Source organism: Chaetomium globosum, genomic scaffold (genome assembly GCF_000143365.1).
Source record: "Chaetomium globosum CBS 148.51 scaffold_1 genomic scaffold, whole genome shotgun sequence".
Lineage (NCBI taxonomy): Eukaryota > Fungi > Ascomycota > Sordariomycetes > Sordariales > Chaetomiaceae > Chaetomium > Chaetomium globosum.
This window is the reverse complement of record NT_165976.1, coordinates 3850159-3870663: the sequence shown is the minus strand read 5'-3', so window position 1 is coordinate 3870663 and position 20505 is coordinate 3850159. Positions and strand designations below refer to the sequence as shown.

Here is a 20505-nt window from a genome sequence, read left to right as displayed (position 1 = left end):
CGGCACATCCGAAGCTCTGATCATCAACAAGCTCGATCGTCTGGACATAATTAACCTGTGGTAATCAGCTCATACCAGACGCCCCGGGAGGTGGGGTTGGACGATTCTAAAGCGAGATGCGCGTTATTAGGTAGGCTCTTGGTTGAGAGCTTGCAAGGCTCGCAAGGAGACTACGAAAAACGGTCTACACCGTCGTGTTAGCTACCGCCTCCAAAACCTCGGTTCGCCCTCCTTCCACTTCTTAGGTTCTTTCCATGAACAACTTGAGAACGACAGCAACATTATTAGTTTATGAGATGGCTAGCTGTTGCGTCCCCCCGACAGCTGCTTAATCTGCCATGCCTCGCTTGATGCCCAGGGCAAGGTCCAAAAACTGGAATGTACGCTGGTTTGCCAGCCGTAACGCGCCCATTTTTGCCTGAAGCGAACCTTCGCCGGGCGTGCTTGCCAGCCATAGGGCCTTGTCCGCCTCTGCAACATTGGTGAGCGCGTTGAACACGCGCATCGTGTGGTGATTCTCTTTGAGATAGAGCGAGTCGGATGCGCCCGACACCAGCACAGGGCATCGGACGTGCTCGAGGTGGTTCTCACCGCTGGGTAAGGCTAGGCTGTACCGCTTCATCTCCTGCATAATGGATGCCGGCGATCTGAGACCGAAGAAGGTCCCTCCCGTGGTCACTTCCCAGCGCATTTGGAAGGAGAAACGGATGGCCAGGCCGATGACGCTATCCACAAAGCCGTCTCCAATCCACCCACGGTCCCACGCGCCGATGAAGGTGGGCGATACGTGCTCCGTCGCGAAGTCCCACATGCTCCAGAGCGGATCGAGGGCGACACACTGGGGTAGTCTGTCAGATTACCTAGGCTGGAGGATGGAAAAGGATTGCAAGAAGAGGGGGGTGGGAATCGAACTCACTGCTTTGATGCGTGGGTCTACTGCCGATCGCAGCGCAAAATAGCCGCCCAACGACGCGCCAGCGATGGCAATTCGTGACGTGTCCAGCTCGAGTTCTGGACGGGTCTCTGATAGCCGCTCGAGAAAACTCAGCACAACCCCAATCACGGCCTCCCAATCCGGCCGCATCTTGAGGTTGTGGCGACGGAGGGTCAGTCCTTGGCCAGGCCCCTCGAACGTCAGCACCGCATACCCAAGAGACGGACCGGCCGAGGGATGCATGTAGAACAGCTCCTCCTGGAGAGCATCCGCACCACCACTGCTGATGAGGATCGGGATCTTGCCTGGGAGGCGCTTGTCGTGCGGTGGAAGGTATAAATAAGCCGGTAGCGTCAAGCCTCCCTCTTTGTACGGGATTTCAAGCCGATGGAAGTCGCAGTGGTCAAATAGGGTAGCCGCCTTGCCGAAGAGCGAGGCCACCCGCTCGCATACCTCGAGCTGCCGCGGATGGGGGCGATCTGGGCCATCCCCACAGAGCATGTATCCGCTCGCTCGCGTGTAGTTGGACGCCCTCAGGAAGGCCTGGCGCGCGATAGGGTGGTGCCCTGCCTTCATTGCCGCCTCGGCCAGGGCCTCGGCTCGCTCCGCCTGCGTCTTCCATGCGCGGCCCCAGCTCTCTGCATCGCCGTCCTTGATGTGCCCGACGGCCTCGAGCACCTCAGCGATGTCTGAGCCCCCATAGACGGCCACGCCGAGGATGCGTACCACCTCGAAATCGAAGAACTGGCCTTTGAAAAAGTGATGCATAGTGGGCTACAATTTAACTGAAAGATTGTCGAACAAGCGCGATATTGGTCACCCAACCTGTCGAGTACATACATGTACCAAAAGCCTAAGACTAAGAGGCTCTGGCGCTTACTTCATACATATAAATGTCGCCGGACGTCTTCCCCTGTCTATCTATGAATCCGCTCCTTAATCTTTGTCTCTGATTCAGGCAATCCCTTCCGGGTCTGTAGGTCCAACCCGTGTGCCAGCGTTCCTTTGCGAAATCGGAAACTTTTCGGACCTCCCGGCCGATTTTCCACTCCGTGCCAATCACGTCGCGTTGGTGATCGGCTCACCGGGCTTCCATTGGCACAGTGGCATTTGGCGGCAGACGATGCCGCGTGCCACGACTTACACAGTACCGAATGCCATGTTTCACACATGCTCAAATGATTCGAGGCGAACAGGCCAATCGATATCTCGTTTAAAGTGATGGAAGATAAACAAATGTTGGTTACACACCGACAGTGTGTTTGCTCGAGTGACGCGACGCCCACGGGCGGGGAACTCACGAGTCACACAGCGTTTTCCTCCCCTCCATGTCATTCCAGTCACCACATAGTCACCACAAACACCAGCTGTTTCGACGTCTCTTTCGCGCCGACCGTGGTTCTCGTCAATCTCGTGCATTCGAAACCGCCTTTCTTTCTTCCCGTCGCTCGCATCTCCGTCTCAGACAGTCCGATCTCAATACCAGCGCGGCATCGCCATGTCTGACCCCAACATCATCACCGCACGCAAGTATCCAGAGGGAGGAGGACCACCTCCCGGCCTCGGCCAGCGCTCCGCGATGCGCTGGGCCGTCAAGCACCCGCCCGCCGACCCGACAGTTTCTTTTGCAGGCAAGACGGTTCTCGTCACGGGCGCTAACACGGGAATCGGTTTTGAAGCCGCCGTCAAGTACTCGGCGCTCGGCGCCGACCTACTCATCCTTGGTGTGCGCAATCTCGAGAAAGGCGAAGACACAAAAAAGCGCATCCTCGCCCGCACTCACCGGCAGAGCGACACGATAGCGATTGCGCCCGTAGACCTGGCCACGTTCGCGTCGGTGCGGACCTTCGTCACCACCGTCGAGAAGCTGACACCGCGACTGGACGTTGCTCTCCTCAACGCCGGGCTCGGCAACCCCAAGTTCGAGGCGGCGCCGTCGGGATGGGAAATGGGGTTCCAAGTCAACGTTCTGTCTACCACCCTCATGGCCATCCTGCTCCTCCCGCTTCTGCGCAGGACGGCTTCGGCGACAGGGAAGCCGCCGCATCTCACCCTCACCAATAGCCACGGCCACGGCATGGTCGAGCGGGAATGGTTTGCCAAGTCCGGCAGTCTGGTCAAGGCGGTCGCGGAACGCGACGGTTGGAATGCCGACCGAAGCTACTTGATGCTCAAGCTGATCGCGTGTGCCGTTGCTGAGACTCTTGCCGGGGTGACGCGTGAGAGAGGAAGTACCCCGGGCACCCCCGAAGTCATCGTCAACCTCGCCTGTCCGGGCCTATGCAAGACGGACCTGGGCCGTAAGTTCTCGGTGGCCTCGCACATCTTCATGGCGCCATTCCTCGCCATTTTTGCCCGCACTGCCGAGCAGGGCAGTCGGACGCTGGTTAGCGCAACAGCCCTGGGGCCCGAGAGCCATGCCGGCTTCTGGACACACGATGTCCTTTATCCGTACGTTGTGCAGGCTCGCATACAACCCTTATTCAGGAATGCTAACTAATGCCTTGACAGGTATGGGAAACTCGTGGAAGACAAGGACTTGATGCAGCAAGCGTGGCACGATGTTCTGGAAATCGTCAAGGAAGGCAATCCCGATGTCGATGTGCAGCGGATTCTGGATGGGGGAGACTGAGGGAGGAGCGCAAGCTGGTCACTTGGGTGCAAGAGTTACTGTTCATTGTTGTTGACACGATTCCCAAGTTGGTCTTTTCACAGACATAGACGGCTTTCTAATACAATTTTCCACCGTACGGCAAGCTCTGCTCCGTCTGTCCCTGGCTGTCGAGGAGATGGGACCTCGGAGTGCGTGACCCATGCGAATGTGGCATGTACAAGTTCCTAATCATCATACATGTAAGGCACGATCTCAAACTTTTCGTCCGGTCATGATGCGAAGCGGATTGGGACTACTTTCGCCGTACCTACTAGGCACAACAAGCACTAACAGCTCTACTTAGCCCTTGACATTGCCATCTCCCCATGGAGTAAAATATCCATGCCCACAAACGCCTTCTCAATATTTCAATAGTCAACCCAAAATACAGACAGCGCGTAGAACGTGGTACCGCCGTTACCGCTTCATACTTGTGGCGGTCCCAGGTAGTCAAAAACCAATTTTGCCTTCTCCACTTTCTCTCCCTTGATGGTGCTGTTGTGCTTGACAAAGCGTCGGACCCCATCGATGACTTCAAAGCCCCATACGGTGGTCGCGGCCCAGCCCATGGGCTCGCTCCTGAGGATCTCGAGAATGGCTGCGTGGCCTGCGTTGTCCGCGCCGGTTTCGAGTCCGACCGCATCGTGCTTTGCCGCTTCCTCGTTGCCGACGTAATGGCACCGCATGCTGATCTCGCCGAAAATGGGCACCGTGTCCGTGCGGCTCTCGCCATCCAGGATATACTCGTTGCGTGTGTCGAAACCCCCGGGCCGGACCGTCTGTTTGAAGGCAAGCCGGGCTGCGGTCGCGTCCGGCGTTGTGTCGAGCTTGACATACTCGAGCTCCAGCGTGGCAAAGTTGATGATTTTCCGAATGATCCATGGAATCCCTTGCAAGGCAAACATTGCCTCGGTGGATTCGGAGAGCTGGCGGTTGAGCAGCCATCGCCCAGACACGTCGTCTATGTTGATTGTTGTGGGAGCAGCCATGTTTGAACGGGTCTGACTGTCTGAGCCTTCGCGACCGCCTGTGTCTGGCAACGGCAAGATAGGGTTAAGCCGGACAATCACCATCAGAAGGCCCGACAGAAACCCTGGTTTTCGCTAGGAGTGAGGGGCCGAAAGTGGTACCCAGGGTTTCGCCGTTCGGCTACGTCTAAGTGGTACCGGCCGCTCCGAAACTTAGCATCGGAGAACCCGGCGCAGCCGACTTGCTCCGGTCCGAGACAACCCGCTACCGTCAAAGAGATCGGCATGTTCTTACCACTCTCTATTACGTTGTTGTCGGTCGAGAGACTGTTTTTTTTTTCCCTTTTTTTTTTTCCTTTTTCTTTTCTCTTTTTTTCTTTTTCTTCTTGGCATCTATGCGGTTTCGATTTCCGACTCATGAGCTGCCTTGTTTCCAATCATGATGGTCCCTCAACTCATCCAAGGTGTACTCGACGAAATTGCTCGCATCCAAGAGAGTTATGCTGTTATCCGCCTTTCGGTTGCCGGCATTCGCCTGAGTCGGTGGCAACTGGCACGCCTCGTCATAGCGCAAATATGGCGGGAAATGTCCATGGTTGGCGCGTGTGTGCTGATTGGGACGGTGGTGTCGGTTCTGGCTTGGACCACGTCAAAGTTGTTCTTTCGACCCTCCACTCCATCACTCGAAGATCTAGGAATTCCTTTGCTGGGCAAATCTCGGGGGGGTAAATTTGACTTCCGCCAGATGATGCGAGACTGTGCACAACAGGCAAGTAATAAGCAGGTTGCGGGCTCCCTTGCGGCCCCGGGCTCCCCTGACTGACAGCAAGCTCACCAGCTTCCGGACCGGCCCTACAGAATACGGGCCTTCGGGACCGAGTACGTGGTCTTCCCATCCCGGTACTTCAACGATATCAAGCGTATTCCGGCAAGAGACGCGTCGGCTTATGAATTCTTCCGCCATGCCTTTCACACCAACTGGTCCGGGATTCCCCGGCACAGCGAGGCCATGATGAAGTGAGTATATGTACATACTTTTGGGCGACCCCAGTTGCGATCACTGTGCTAACCCGCCCCTTCAGGGCCGTAGCGGTCGATGCCACCCGTGCAATACCGTCACTCATCCACGACCGGCAAAACGACTGCGCGGCAGCATGTGATGCTTCCATTGGCGAGTGTCCGGACTGGACCGAAATCACCATGTTTCCGGCGCTGCAGAAGATTGTCGTATCGACGAATGCGAGCCCCCTTGTTGGAAGGGAGCTGGCGTCCAATTCCACTTGGATATGGCACGTCGAGCGGCTGCCAATGCTGCTGGGCATTCCCACTGTGATTCTCAGCCTGACCCCGGCGGTCTTGCGGCTATTGATCAAACCGCTCCTGTTCGTCCCCATCCGGTACTCGAGCTTTGTGCTAACGCGGCTCATCACGCCGGTGCTCAAGGAAGACATGTTGGAGTTCGAGTCGACCGCAGACAAGAAGTCGCCAGCGGGCCCCAAAGCAAAAGGAAAGCTGGCATTGACGAGCTGGCTTTTGAGCCGCTACCCAGCATCGCTGAAGGACAGAATGTCCCAGCTCATTCGCGACTACCTCGCCATTACGTTCGAGTCCACCCCATCGACGTCGGGGGTGCTTTTTTACATCTTGATAGAGCTGGCAGCAGCCCCGGAGCTAGCGGAAGCGGTGCGCCGGGAGCTAAGAGAGGTCGCTCCCAACGGCGAGTTGCCGTCCACCCACCTCAACGAGCTCAAGGTTATGGATAGCGTCATGAGGGAGTCAGCCCGAGTCAACCCTTTCAGCCATTGTAAGCCATTCAGCTGTAAAACTCGCATGAACACAGGCATTAACTCCCAATTTGCAGTGGTCCTCTATCGAAAGCTTCTGCGCCCCTTGAAGCTTGAAGGTTGCCCCGAGTTGCCGGCTGGTTGCTTCATCTGCGTAGACGCCCACCACATTGACTTCTCGCCGCAGCTTTGGGAAAACCCGGAGCGGTTCGACGGGCTTCGGCACTACCGGGCTCGCCAGAAGCCCGAAAACGGCAACCGGTTCAAGTTTGCCAACCTGGGATCCGACGCGCCCGGCTGGGGAGACGGCCCGCAGGCCTGCCCGGGGAGGATGTTCGCCGACAACACCATCAAGATCATCCTCGCACACATTCTGACGCACTACGACCTTGAGCTGCCCCCGGGGCAGGGGAAGCCCGAGAAGGGATCGATGCCCAATGGGTCCATGAGTCCGGATACCAAGGCTAAGGTCTTGTTTCGGTCGAGGAAGCTGTAGACGACAGCGGGAATATCGTTAGCGTCAGATAGACGGACGGTGGGGCTACTCAACTGTCAGCCGTGCTACGTGTTTATCAAGGGTTCAGGAAAGAACTGACGGGCTGTTGCAAACTCGGAACATAGGTGCCTAGGGTACTCTAGATATCTCTCTCTATTGGCATTGTGTGGCTAGCTCAAAGAAAACATTTCCCATGTCGCATATTATTACTTCTACATGATCAGTTCGATGCTCCTTCGGTTCGTTTGCCAACCACCTGGATCGAAGTCCCGGTATTAAGCCCCAATGCCCCTCTCGATGTATATTTCCCCTGGGCTTTTTGTTGTGAATTATAGATGATGTTTGAGATGGCCACATGTATATACGTGTATTGTAATCAAGCTAGGTACCTATGCAAAGAATCTCTTGTTCGCCACCCTCGCATTTCCTTCCTGGCCGGATTACCCAGTCCCCACTCCCCAACCGTTTCACGACTCTTTTCGGCCAGATTGAGGGCGAGGCAGAGACATTGTAATCCGGAACATTCGGGACTGTTGATGGAAGATGGCATGATTTGCGTCAATGGCAGACCAAGAACCGTCGGGAGGGGTTTCCGCTATAATATCCTCAATGGAACTGTAACGGTGAGGTACGGTCCGTACGGATAAGAGCTGGGCTGGAAGACTGCTTGACAGTAACTGCCAATGCATATGTCCGGAAAAGCATATTGTTGTTTCGTGACTGGTCATGCCTGGCTAGTGCGCAGGTTAAGAAATCGCCCAAGAAAGACACGGAATCTTTAATTCTTCATGTTTCCTCATCACCGCGTCTACTTTTCTTGGGATCTCCAAGAGTCCAATCACGGACTTTGACCACCATACCACGAATCGGAAAAGCGGTGCATCGGCTGTGCTAAGTCAGCAACTGTATCCCAACCAGTACGGCTCTGCGCCTCTGTGCATGGCCGACAGGTGCCTGCCGTGATTCGGCCGCCCCCGAGAGGCGGACAGCCAACCCTGCCCGCATACCTGAGTCTTGTGACACAAACCGTTGAACCGCTTTTTCTTTTTCGGTGGAAAGCCCCGGGAAGCCGGGATTCGGTAAGTCCGGCGGCATACGGGGGAGTCGCAAAACGGAAGCCGCTCGATTCTAATAACCCGCAATTTATACATTCTGTGGTCGTTCATAACTTGCCTCTTGTATTGCAGTGTATCACTGTATCCGTCCCAGTGCTTTTTTTGCTCCTCCTCTCTCCCCATCCAAGTTTTGTCCCCGGGGTGGCTCGGCGGCACACACATTTATCTCATCATGACGGGCTTTTACTTCGCCGCCGAATCATCCTGGTCCCCGTATGTGATTCTGGTGCTGGCGCTTGCGGCAATGGTGGCCAACCGGCTGGTGCGCCCCAAACGGCCGAATGACGGGCTGAATCACATCCCGATGTTGGAGTTCGAAGACGGTGATAACTCGACGGAGCGCTACATACGTGACACTTGGGCCCTGCTGCACGCCGGTTATCTCAAGGTTCTTTTGCCCTGCCCATTCTGCTTTGTCACTAAGACCACCCGCTCGTACTGATTCAGGGCCTAGTACACCAAGCGCGGCATGCCGTTCCAGATGCGGAATCCAGCGGATCCGGACCACCCGCAGGTCGTGCTACCGGCCAAGTATCTGAGCGAGCTGAAGAGTGCGCCAGAGAGTCGGTTCAGTTTCCGATTGTACTCGGAGCAGGTAGGACCGGGGGTACCCGTGGCCTCAAAAATCTTGACGTGCCTGTTTTCTGACCATCCAACACTTGAACCAGGCCTTCTTGCTAAACTACAGCCACGCGCCCAAGCAGACCGACCGTACTACTCACATGGTGCGCACCGAGATGAACAAGAATATGGGAGCTCTGCTGGAGGCTACGCAAGAAGAGATTGAAGTTGCGCTGGCGTCAAAGCTGCCAAATTCGACCGGTGAGTGCCGTCAGAGGGGAGAGAGACGCACGCAAACCGACAAAGACAACTGGCTAACCACATGGGGCCCCCTATCCAAGCCTGGGAACCGGCGACGCCGTACATGGCGCTGGCTTATACGACTTCACGCGCGATCGCCAGAGTCTTGGGGGGGCGCGAGCTGAGCGGCAGCGAGGAGTGGATCGGAATGAACGTGGGGGTCACCGGTATGACACACCAAGCAGCGCAACAGATTAGGGAGCAGTACCCGCCACATCTGCGCTGGATGGCACGTTGGCGACATCCCGGCGCCCGGGCAGTGATTGCAACACGACGGCGGTCTGCACAGATTGTCGACCCCATCATCCAAAAGCGGCTTGCCGGGGCCCAAGACACCAAGCCCGGAGAGCCGGACGGCATCCAGTGGATGCTGGCTGCGCAGGGCAGCCGGCGGCCCAGCGCACAAGAGGTGGCTGACGAGCAGCTCTTCGTGGGGATAGCCTCGGTCCACACCACATCGGCTACTAGCTTGTCCATCTTATACGACCTCCTCGACCGTCCTAACGTTGCTGAGGAGATCATCGGCGAGATCAACGCTGTCGCGGCCCGGCACAGGGACGTCGGTGGGCGCTGGACCAAGCAGGCGCTGTCGGAGCTGGAGAAGCTGGACAGCTTCATGGCCGAGAGCTTCCGGTTTAACCCCGTCGGGTTGGGTAAGACACACCCTCCTTCTTAGACTCACATATCTTTGCCACCGCGATGCGAGCTGACGTTGGGCAACCGCAGTGACGATGCAGCGGTCCGCCGTAGTGGACTATGTGTTCCAAGACGGGCTACGGCTTCCAAAGCATACGCAGATCCTGTTCCCCACGTGCGAGTTCAACCGAGACGGGGATGTGCACCCAAACCCGGACGTGTTCGACCCCTGGCGCTTCCTCAAGATGCGCAAGGCAGGAGACCCGAACAAACACCACTTTGCCTACGTCTCGGACCAGATGGTGGGTTTTGGCGGCGGTACACACGCATGTCCGGGCCGGTATTTTGCCAGCTATGAGATCAAACTCATCCTAATTCACATGCTCACGCGATACGACATCAAATGGCCCGACGGCCTTACGCGTCCGCCAAATATGGTGCACGACTTTTCCAACGTCCCTAACTTTACCGCTACGGTGCTCTTCCGCAACAAGTCCAAGAGCTAGCTAAACGACGACGGCCGTTGCTTTCAAACGCACCTTGGTTGATGGGGGATCAAAAACACACGGAAGCCCCTCAACGAGCAGTGGGATAGGTCAAGACATAAACAGCCTCTATTGCATTTGAACCATCACTCTTGACTTTGTTCGCAATACTGAGTTTTCATGATCCTCTCCCTTTTGTTTACCACATAAGTCGTAAGCGGCTCCGACAACCGTGCCTGGCTTAGATGGACGATGTGGGCGTGAGGCTTTGCTCGGGATCCCCGAACCGCCGAAGCGCCGAGTGTAGATCCCCGGCGCTGAGGTCCGACACCAGGCCGAAGCAATGGCCAGGAGTGACTACTATTGATTGTCTTCGTGGCATTTCCGCCCCCGCCCCGCCCTTTCTCTCCTCGCGGTCAGTGGTTTCCGATCAAGTGTGTCTCAGTTTCTTCCGGGGATCACAAAACGTTTGACTCTTGAGCACCTATATCGGCGCCGAGCATGATGGAACATACCGCCCACGACCGAGAGTTGCCAATACGTCCTGGTTGGGACTCCGTTGTCAATATTGCAGAGAGCCGTAGTTGCTTTTCACGATTTCAGTCTTGTTTCGCCCGGCCCCAAAAGCTCGTCGTCGTTATAGGCCTGTGTCTCCTCCTCTGCAGCCCCCCCCCCGGGGCTCAGGGGCTCCCCACTGCCGCTGACTGGAAAACACTCTCCAACGAGCTATCAGGTCGGCTGCACCAGGGAGTACCTCTGGCGAGGCCGTGCTTCTCGACATACAACGGCCAGCCTGCCGCAGCGGACGAGGAGGAATGTGCCGCCATCCGGCACCGCTACCTCGATGCCGAGTTCCGCGCAAATCAGTACGCAGGCTTCTACTTTGCCCAGGGCGACGGCTGCATCTCCAACACGACGAACCAATGCCAGCTAGACCCGGAAAACCTAGGGGCCAGCCCGGGCTCCGGATTGCCATGCAACCAGGGCCTGGTCTCCCCGTGGTACGTCGACGTCCGCAGCGCGAGCGACGTGCAGTCGGCGTTTCGCTTTGCGCGTCGGACGGGCACGCCCATCTCGATCAAGGCCAGCGGGCATGACTACGTGAACCGCCACACCCTTCCCGGCTCGCTGGGCCTGTGGACGCGGAACCTCCGCAACATGACGTACCACGCGACCTTCCGGCCGGCGGGGGTCAGCGGCGCCGAGCCCGTCCAGGCCATCACGTTCGGCTCGGGCGTCAACTCCAATGAGGCACAGGCGTTCGCCGGCCGGAACAACGTCACGCTTGTCGGGCCCTCCTCTGCCACTATCGCCATCGTGGGCGGGTGGACGTTGTTTGGCGGGCACTCTGTGCTGTCGCCGACGCTGGGCCTCGGCGTGGACCGCGTACTCCAGATCGAACTCGTCACGCCAGACGGGGCGCTGCGCATCTGCAACCGGCAACTCCATGCTGACCTCTTCTGGGCGCTCCGGGGCGCCGGGGCCGGCACGTACGGCGTGGTTCTGAGCATGACGGTCCGGGTCGAACCGGCCACGCCCGTGACGCTCGCCTTGCTCTCCTTTACGCCGACGTTGGAGAATCAGGCGCCGTTCCTGGACCTGCTCATCAACAACACACCCGCGTGGTCTGCCGGCGGCTGGGGCGGCCCCATGACCTCCAGCTCCCTGGCCCTCGTCAGCCTAGAGCAGGACGAGGCGGCTGCGGCCCAGTCGATGCGAGCAGCGGCCGACTACGTCCGCGGCGAGAACGGCACGGTCACGATCGAGCAGTTCCCGACCTATAGCGAGTTCTACGCCCGGTATATCGCCGTGTCCGAGAGTTATGTTGGCATAGGCGCGCTACCGACGCTGCGCGTACTGCCCAAACGCCTTCACGATCAGCCCCAGGGCAGGGCCGAACTGCTGGCTTTCCTCTCGCAACGCGCGCGCAACAACCAGACCCCCTACCTGTTCATGACACCGCCAGCGCGATACAGCACGCCTCGTGACAGCACCTCCATGCACCCGGCATGGCGCAACAGCTACTGGCTGGCGGGCTTCCAGAGCTCGTACGCGTGGAACGCGAGCGTGGCCGAGCGGCGGGAGGCAGCGCGCGAGGACCAGACGTCCGCGCGGGACTTGACGGCCCTGGCGCCGGAAGGTGCCGCGTATCCCAACGAGGCGAGCCCGTGGCACCGGGACTGGCGGCGCGAGTTCTGGGGCGACGACAACTACGCGCGTCTGGAGGCTGTCAAGGCTCGGTACGACCCGGCTGGTCTGCTGCGTTGTTGGCATTGCGTTGGGTTTGATGATGCGTGGGTTCATGCGGACCCGGCGTTTGAGTGCATGGGTGCGTTTGATGGCCTTGTTTAGTTCAATTCGCGCCCCCTTTTCCTACTTCGCCTGGTGATCCTTGGTGGAATGTTCGGTCAAGGAATGTTGTCCAAACCTTCTCCATTGGTTTTGTGCACGGAGATGGTTATAGCCTTTTGTCAGACTACATCGTAATAAAGCATGAAGTTCTCCCCCCTTACTACGTAACCCATACGCGCTCCTCATAGTTAATGGTTCGTTATGGCCAAGTACGAACCCGGCCAAGGCTCTTGATTAATCTTCTCGAAAAAGATGGACTGTGAACCGTCCAGGGAGGGAGGAGAGAGTCGTAACTCCTTCGTGCCTCTCTCTAATCTGTCTACTAGTTAGAGTTCTCGGCTGATTTTACACCACGTTTCTTTCCGTTTCAACGCAAACGGAAAGACTGCCACCCTCACGATGGTCGAGAGCCGATCCTTGGGTATAGCTAAACGCGAACGGTATCCCGGTTGTCCCGAAGCAGTCCAAGGCCCCCAGCGGCAAATTGTTCCGGCTCAATATGAGTTAAACATACATAGCACTGGACCGGACAGGCAAAATCGTGTGGGACATGGAAATGACAGCGCGCGTTGGGAATTCTTTTACGACCACTACAGCTCCCCTTTCTCCTCCGGCACCGCGTCGACGTAATTCGACTTGAACAGGTACGACCTCTTGGGAAATTCCAGAGTTTCAGCAAACGAAGGCCCAAAATACTGCTTGAGCCCAATGGAGCCACCGACCGCGCGGCCGGAGAATCCCGTCCCCCCCACGCCCTCTCCCAGCATATACTCGAATCCGATGGCCTCGTTCGTGATGCTAAAGCTCCACTGCTTTTTGGCTGAGGGCGAGACCATGACCAGCTCATAACCCGTCGCCTTCTCTTTCAGGTTGCCCGAGACTCGCCCGCCGTACGTCTTGGTAAACACGGCGTAGTCCTCCGTGTCGGACGGCTCGTGGAGCGTGGTGGAGAAAATTACCTCGTCGTTCTCAGCGAGCACCGTGGATGGCCGGTACAAGCCCTTATCTATTGCCGACACGAAGCTGCCGTGCACCGCAGCAAAGGGACCCGCCTTGACGCGCACGGCGGTCATGGCCTGCAGACAGGTGAACCAGCTGAAAGCGGTCCACAGCCTCTCGTGGCCGCCGAGGCCGCTCCACCGGTACGGTTGGCCATCCATGACGACGTCGACGCGCACGTCAGCCGCGGGGATTGCCTCGAGCCAGCGGAAATACGGCACTACTTCGGTCGAGGCCTCCTTGTTCGGGTACGTAGAGCCGTCCGGATACCGCGGCGGCATGACCGATCGCATGACCACGGAGCCTTTAAGATCAGGGGCGTCAACGCCGATGCGCGCCACCTTGATGTCGCGCGTAACTTCAAATGTGTAGCTGTAGTCGGCCCCTTTCCAGACGCCGCGCGTGCCCCAGGGGCAACTCGTCACCGTGGAGCTGCTCGGATAGTCGACGCGCACGAAGCGCGTCTTGTTGGGGCGCGAGAACTCGGCGGATAGCCGGAGGTTCCCCGTGCCGAGGATGGCGTAGTTGGGGTCGCGGTAGAATCCGAAACAAAAGGCCATCTGGCCGTCCTCCGAGACGCCGTCAAACTCCCATTGCTCGCCGCCGGTCGAGTTAAGCGGCAGCATCTTGGGCGCCTCCGGGTCGTCCAGCGGGTCCGTCGAGAAGAAGACGGGCTTTCGACCCTTCTCCATTTCGAAGGCGTCCAGCCGGCTCACGGTACACTCGCTGCTGGACCATGCATCGGGTCCTTGCTCGTCGAGAGGCCATTCCTGGTGCCATTCCTCCGGCCATGCGTATTCCCAACTTGCCGCCACCGCCGAGGTTGAGATAACGGCTCCAGCAAAGAGAGCACAAAGTTTCATGATGTCGTCGTCGAAGCACACCGAATCGAAGAGGAAATTGATTCGACGGGTTTTTTTGGAAGGCGGTGGGGGTTTGCCTATGCAGAATCTCGAAAGCTCCTGATCAGCCTGACGCTGAATTCTAACGTCTAAAGCCGTGTGGTTTCTTCGCCAGATGGTTTGCAGTAACGACCGAGTCGGCGTGTCCCGAATCGGACGGCCCCGGATCGTTCGGCGGATGTGGACCCCAGGTGGGGCCGGCCATCTTCCGGGGCTCGGAGCTCCCGGCCCAATTCGGTCAGCCCGACCGTGACCCCTCGGAGTACTCCGACCCGGCATGGCCGATGATTGTCCAATACGGCGCCGAAGTCCAACCCTCACAGCATTGTGTCGCATAGGGTAGATCCGATTCCGGAGGATGGGCGTAGGCCGGAAGCGGTGTTCGGCACAATCGCCGGTCCTACAATGGATGGTGTTTGGGTGGGTGTTGACGGTGAGCCGGGGGGGTCACTCATCACTCATCTCATCACACCCTTTTTGGTGTTGAGGGCCCAGGGGCATCGAGCGCATGTGGTCCTACGAAACCAAGACACAAGTCAACTGACATACACCGCAATTCAGCCAACAAAGAAGGAAAAGCGATAAACAATGGGCAGCTTTGAGATACCCGAGAAGCATACCGCGCTGCTCCAAGGCGAGGGTGGCTCCCTGGTCATCGCCCGCGACGTCCCGCTCCCTACGCTTGGCCCCGGCCATCTCCTCGTCAAGACCGCTGCCGTCGCGTTGAATCCCTGCGACTTCAAGACTCCTGCCGCGTTTCCAAACCCCGGGTATTACAACGGATGCGACTTTGCTGGTACCGTCGTGGCCCTCGGATCCGACAACATCCGGGACGGCGGGCCATGGAAGATTGGAGACCGTATTTTTGGGGCCATCCACGGGGCTAACCCGTCGGATTGGGACTCCGGATCGCACGCCGAGTACGTCAAGGCCGTCAGCGTGTTCTCCTACCGCATACCCGACTGGATGACGTTCGAGGAGGCGGCAGGACTGAGCCCTTGCTGCATCGCCACCATGGGCGTGTCGCTTTTCAAGGCCCTCGAGCTCCCGGGAACATTCGAAGAGCCCGCGACCAAGCCGTTGGACGTACTGATATACGGCGGGAGTTCGTCCGTCGGGAGTTTGGGCATTCAGATGGTTAAACTGTGCGTCGCCATAGCGCATCCTCGATTCGCAGTTTTCTTTGACAGCTAACAGAACGGGGCATAGACTTGGCCACCGCTGCATCACAACTTGCTCCCCGAAAAACTTTGATCTCGTGAAGTCTTATGGCGCAGACGAGGTGTTCGACTACAAGTCACCGACGTGCGCCCAAGACATCAGGAAGGCGACACGTAACTGTCTTAAGTACGCGGTGGATCCCTTTGGCGAGGTGAAGACCATGGCCATCTGCACCGAGGCCATCGGGCGTGCTGGCGGTCGCTACAGCGCCCTCGAGAAGTTCCAGGAGGACGTGTGCGACCGGAAGACGGTGAAACGGGAGCTCACCATGGGCGCCATCATCATCGGCCACGGGCTCGACCTCGGTGGCAGATACACGCGGCCGCACAGTCCCGAAATGAGGGCCTGGGGTATCGAGTGGTACAAGAGCATTCAACGCTTGGTCGACGCGAGAAAATTCAAGCCCCACCCCATCCGCGTGTTGAAGGGCGGCTTCGAAGATATGCTAGAGGGTTTGGCCATGCTGAAGCGGAGGGAGATTTCGGCTGAGAAGCTGGTTGTCAGTCTAGATCCGGCTGTTTCAGGCCTGACCGCTGACTCAACCGCGAGATGAGCAAACGAGCCAAGCAGCATTGATCCCTGAAGCAGTTGAGAATAATTAGCCCGCCTCGTTTCGTCAATAGCTGATACTTATGCTTTGCTCTGGCAGCTCTGCCATATTCTTCTTCTCCAGCCAATCCGTGGTCATTTGAACTTTGGACTAAACTACCAAGCATTCTACAAGAACAAAAAAGAGAGAGAATAGAGAGAGGGGAAAAAAAAAGGAGAAAAGAAAAAAGAAAAGAAAAGGCGGTAAAGGAACTACATTGGTGGAATCTGTTTCTTCGCCTAAACCTGTCAAATCTAACTTAGAAGCATCGCTTGGATTCGCCTGTTCACGAGAGTTAACCCGAAGCTTCCCCCAGACTCCCATAGTTAGCTTTCAAAGCAATTTGTCTAGGTGATAACTAACTTGACCTGAGGCCTATTCCACGGATCTGTATTGTACTACGGTGGATGGCACAGCAAAACTAGGTCGGTACCTGTCTAAATACGTAATTGTCACTTTTGAGACCTCAAGCCTTCCTACCTAACCTACCTATCCTGGGTTTAGGGACGGCAGTCGTCTAGTTGGTTTGTAATAAGGGATTTGCTAGGGGGGCACTAGTCCTTTTGCTAGGGGGGCACTAGTACCCTATTGAGGGTTAGGGTTTTGTATGGGGCAGTTGTCAGGTCCGCCAACCAGCCGCTTGCCATCTCTAAAACAATCCAAGGTCCACAACAGATCCAACGGCCAGACCTGGAGCCTTCGGACAGGCCCCAAGACAGCCACCAAGAGGCCGAATCTCACTAGTTTTTCCACACCAAAAGATCGCGCGCAATTGATCAGATGCACCACTTCCTCGTGCAGTTGGCCGGCCAAGCAGTAAGCTGACCGCCTTCCCAATACAGTAACCCTCAACTCACCCTATCCCCCAGATCACTCGCGGCACGTCAGTACAGGGCACCCTCGCAGCCCTCGGCGCACAAGATGAGCGACAACGACGACGAGTGGAACGGCTTTTCTGACGACAACGGCGAAGACGACGGTCCGCCAGAGCCCGGCCGCCCCAGCCAAATTGATGGACAGCCGTGGGATGTTCCGGACAGTGCTCTTCTCCAGGGAGATGTGATCCCCAACCCGAAGGACAGCGATTTCGCCACGGACTTCGCCAAGATCGAGGAGCTCCAGGGAGCCATCAACGCGTGGGCCAGATCCCGAGGATTTGCCGTGGTCCGCCGCCACGGTCGCAACAAGCAAGACGGTCTATATACACGCTTCGATATCCTGTGCGATCGCTTCGGTAGTCCGCGCGCACCTCGTGGCGCCGGCGTTCGTGAGACGGCGACTCGGAAGTGCGACTGCAAGTGGAAGGCCGCCGCCTCTCGAACAAAGGATGGCTGGCGATTCCATAGCCACCCTGACCCTCAGCACTCCGTCCACAACCACGGTCCATCTCTTCATCCATCAGCTCATACCCAACACCGCATGTCAAACTCGGAGTCGCTCGATACGATCGCAGAGCTCAGCAACCATGCCTCCATCCGCGCCAGGGAGATTCGATCTGTTGTCAACCAGGAGCACGATACCATCTACACAAGGAAGGACATCTATAACGTTAGGGCTAAGATGCGGAAGGTGAACCTCGATGGGTATACTGCGGCCGGCGCTCTCATCAAGGCGCTTGATAACGTCGACGGTGATACGGCCAACCACTACGAGGTTGAGTGGGCTGACGCCGCAGAGACCATCTTCTGTTCGTTGGTCTGGGGCTTCGAGAGCTGCCTCGAGGCTACGTCAATCTACCACGACTGTATGTTGATCGACCTGACGTACAATACGAACTACATGGGGATGCCACTGTACCAGGTCAATTGCTTGACATCTGTTGGCAAGACGTTGAGTACCATGTTTGGCCTTGTATCCGACGAGACCACACAGACCTTCAGATGGCTCATGAAGGCGACCAAGAAGCTCAGAGACAAGTTCAACATACCGGAACCAGCAGTGATAGTCACCGATCATTGCAAAGAGCTGAAGCAGGCCATTTCAGAGGTCTTCCCTGACAGCCAACAACAGACCTGTATCTTCCACGTTATCAAGAACGTCATGCTGAACACCAAAAGGAAGTTCAAGTATCCTGGCCGTGACGAGGTCGACTCCGAGGACGAGGAGTATCGCGCTGATTTCGAGGATTACGACGGCGTCTCCCCACAAGAGAGGGCAGCCATGGAGAAGGACCACGCGGAGCGACTGCTCTCTCGCAACACCTCCACCAGCAAAGTCACTAAGCCAATTAGTCACGATCCCCGTGGTGTTGAGGAGATGTTTAAGGCCATGGTTTACGCTGACGACGAGCCTGCCTTTCAGAGCGCCTAGAAGGACTTGAAAGCAGAGTTTTCTGACCAACCTGCTCTCCTGCGCTATCTCGACAAGCAATGGATGAGTTGCCGCGACCAATGGGCCCATTGCTATACTCGGCACTACCGGAACTTTGGAGTTCGAACGACCTCACCAACAGAGTCGAACAACATGAGTATCAAGAGCTATCTAATCAATGGGAGGAGTAGCGCCTACTCTCTTGTAAGCGTAAGTCAAGATCTCTGCAAGGAGCAAGTCCAGCAGAACGTTGAGGAGATGGCAAAGCAGGCCATCAGAGCGCGCCACGACTTCCTTAGTCGACCATGGCTTGGGGCTTTGCCTTTGAGAGTCTCGTACAAAGCCCTCGATTTGATCGTCGGCGAGTACCGCAGAGCCAAAGCCGCGATGCCCTCAACCAGACCATCACAGTCAATTCGCAGACCTCTCGAGCCTTGCCACCCGGATACCTGCACGGCAACAATCCAGTATAGTATACCCTGCCGTCATGACATCTATAAGAAGCTCGCAGAAGGAGAGAGACTCGAACTCCGCGAAGTCCATACCCATTGGCATCTCCAGATGAGTCTTGTAAAGCCGCCCCTTCCTTCCGTTGAGGATAACGTTGCTGACGTGAGCCTGTATATACAGATTGAGCGCGACAAATACCTCGAAATCCAAGAGCCCAAGATCGTCGAGAACCGCAAAGGTAGACCCAAGAACTCGGCAAGGCCACTGCCAGATGGTCTGGGAATACCCTCATCGCCGAAGACCCCAAGAAGCCAAAGAAGAGACGGGACACAAGGGAGCCAAGGAAGCCAAGGACGAAGAACACCAGGAAGCACACCAGGCCCGCCACGAGGCAACGCTCCACGTCTGCAACCGAGTATTCGCCGCGTTTTATCTGCGCACGAGACCGTTGAGGAGCCTCGGCCGCCCCAGGCCGCTCCCAAGAGACGCGGCAGACCTCCAGGCAGCAAGAACAAGAAGAAGGACCAGGCGCCGGCGCCGGCGGAGAGTCAACTTTCAGCCGCTGAGCGAGCAGAGCCCAGAACAACGTTGGTGATAGCTTCAGCTCCACGGAGAGGTCTTAGGGCAGCTCCGGCTGCAGAGACTACTGCCAGCGAGAAGCGCAAGGCGCAGGCGGGGGGGGACTCGGCGCCGGCACCCAAACGTACGAGGGCGACGGCCTCAACACCACGAGCTCAGTCAGACCAGGGCACAGGCAACGTGGCGATACCCTCACTTCCAGCGCCAGCAGGTGCGCCAGGTGCGAGGGTCACCAGATCTGGCCGCGCGGTCCGATTGACGGCAAAGGCGGCCAAGGCTGCGAGTGGTGGCAGGTAGTGCTGTCTGAGATGGGCAGTCTGGCAGGGAAGGTCTACGATCTGAGGACACCGGAGGTGGGCTGAACATCACAATTGTAAGTAATTGTACGTAGATTAGTAGGAATTCAATGTGTGTATATCAACTGTAGTCCGGCCTGTATTTCCTGCCCTGTGTGGTCTGTTTTGTGTGTCGCGATTGATCAAGATGGAGATTCGGTCTCCTACAAAACCCTAACCCTCAATAGGGTACTAGTGCCCCCCTAGCAAAAGGACTAGTGCCCCCCTAGCAAATCCCTGTAATAATTACACGATCCCTTACTCCATCCGACGAACCACCCACCAACCCCCTTCCCTTTTTCCAACTCCCCTTGTTGACCCACACTGGTTTCCATCCGCGCTTAAGGAGAAAGATCGCCGATAAACCTGTGATTGGGGAGTCCACACGGCCTTCCATCGGTCGGCCGATGTTGGCAAGCTCTGAGAGTGGCTGCAGGCTTGCAGCCTGGAGGCCAAGCAAGACATTAGACTCGCCGAATCTCACATCCCATCAATCATCGGGGTTGGGAATTCCGAGGGTATGACCCGCCTGCACCTGCAGCACATACGGCGCCCCCGACCAGGCCATCGGAATGTCGCCGAGTGTCTTATCCCAGCTGGCCGCTGACACTGAGGCTGATGGGGTTGATGGTCTGGACTTCGGAGTTATGCATGCCGAGAGCGCTATAGGGAGCCATTGGTGGTCCCCTTTCTCGCTCTTCACTCGCCGCTCTCTGCGCATATCTTCACCGGGCAGGGCAGCTTCACAACTCTAGCTCTCTTCTCCCGTCATCCTTTTCCAACCCTCCTTTCCCGAAGGCACAACGCTGAACACGCCACAGAACAGCAAGTAGCCA

The 20505-nt window shown here is 57.2% G+C and overlaps 8 protein-coding genes across 8 annotated transcripts in view; 5 read left to right on the top strand and 3 right to left on the bottom strand.

Annotated features, from left to right (window-relative positions):
* Nucleotides 1–328: 328 nt before the first annotated feature.
* CHGG_01246 (uncharacterized protein) lies at nt 329–1702 on the bottom strand (the record flags this gene model as incomplete). The annotated part of the gene is made up of 2 exons (XM_001220466.1): nt 329–838; nt 917–1702. 2 exons carry the CDS (start codon nt 1700–1702, stop codon nt 329–331), a joined length of 1296 nt encoding a protein of 431 aa, XP_001220467.1.
* Nucleotides 1703–2432: 730 nt separating this feature from the next.
* On the top strand, nt 2433–3566 carry CHGG_01245 (uncharacterized protein; the record flags this gene model as incomplete). The annotated part of the gene is made up of 2 exons (XM_001220465.1): nt 2433–3385; nt 3446–3566. 2 exons carry the CDS (start codon nt 2433–2435, stop codon nt 3564–3566), a joined length of 1074 nt encoding a protein of 357 aa, XP_001220466.1.
* Nucleotides 3567–4012: 446 nt separating this feature from the next.
* On the bottom strand, nt 4013–4576 carry CHGG_01244 (uncharacterized protein; the record flags this gene model as incomplete). The annotated part of the gene is made up of 1 exon (XM_001220464.1): nt 4013–4576. The coding sequence occupies one exon, from the start codon at nt 4574–4576 to the stop codon at nt 4013–4015; it is 564 nt and encodes a 187-aa protein (XP_001220465.1).
* A 1179-nt stretch (nt 4577–5755) lies between these two features.
* CHGG_01243 (uncharacterized protein) lies at nt 5756–6835 on the top strand (the record flags this gene model as incomplete). The annotated part of the gene is made up of 2 exons (XM_001220463.1): nt 5756–6359; nt 6417–6835. 2 exons carry the CDS (start codon nt 5756–5758, stop codon nt 6833–6835), a joined length of 1023 nt encoding a protein of 340 aa, XP_001220464.1.
* A 1287-nt stretch (nt 6836–8122) lies between these two features.
* CHGG_01242 (uncharacterized protein) lies at nt 8123–12284 on the top strand (the record flags this gene model as incomplete). The annotated part of the gene is made up of 7 exons (XM_001220462.1): nt 8123–8338; nt 8405–8545; nt 8619–8772; nt 8853–9464; nt 9538–9749; nt 10178–10366; nt 10536–12284. The coding sequence occupies 7 exons, from the start codon at nt 8123–8125 to the stop codon at nt 12282–12284; spliced, it is 3273 nt and encodes a 1090-aa protein (XP_001220463.1).
* Nucleotides 12285–12874: 590 nt separating this feature from the next.
* Nucleotides 12875–14146, bottom strand: CHGG_01241 (uncharacterized protein; the record flags this gene model as incomplete). The annotated part of the gene is made up of 1 exon (XM_001220461.1): nt 12875–14146. The coding sequence occupies one exon, from the start codon at nt 14144–14146 to the stop codon at nt 12875–12877; it is 1272 nt and encodes a 423-aa protein (XP_001220462.1).
* Nucleotides 14147–14773: 627 nt separating this feature from the next.
* CHGG_01240 (uncharacterized protein) lies at nt 14774–15959 on the top strand (the record flags this gene model as incomplete). Its single annotated transcript, XM_001220460.1, has 2 exons — nt 14774–15330; nt 15383–15959. The coding sequence occupies 2 exons, from the start codon at nt 14774–14776 to the stop codon at nt 15957–15959; spliced, it is 1134 nt and encodes a 377-aa protein (XP_001220461.1).
* Nucleotides 15960–16916: 957 nt separating this feature from the next.
* Nucleotides 16917–20505, top strand: part of CHGG_01239 (uncharacterized protein) — a gene marked incomplete at both ends in the record, with an annotated part of 16011 nt that continues 12422 nt past the window's right edge. Inside the window, 3 exons of the mRNA XM_001220459.1 lie at nt 16917–18266; nt 18363–18917; nt 18969–19627. Of these exons, the coding sequence (XP_001220460.1) occupies nt 16917–18266; nt 18363–18917; nt 18969–19627 (2564 nt within the window). The remainder of the gene's footprint in view (nt 18267–18362; nt 18918–18968; nt 19628–20505) is intronic.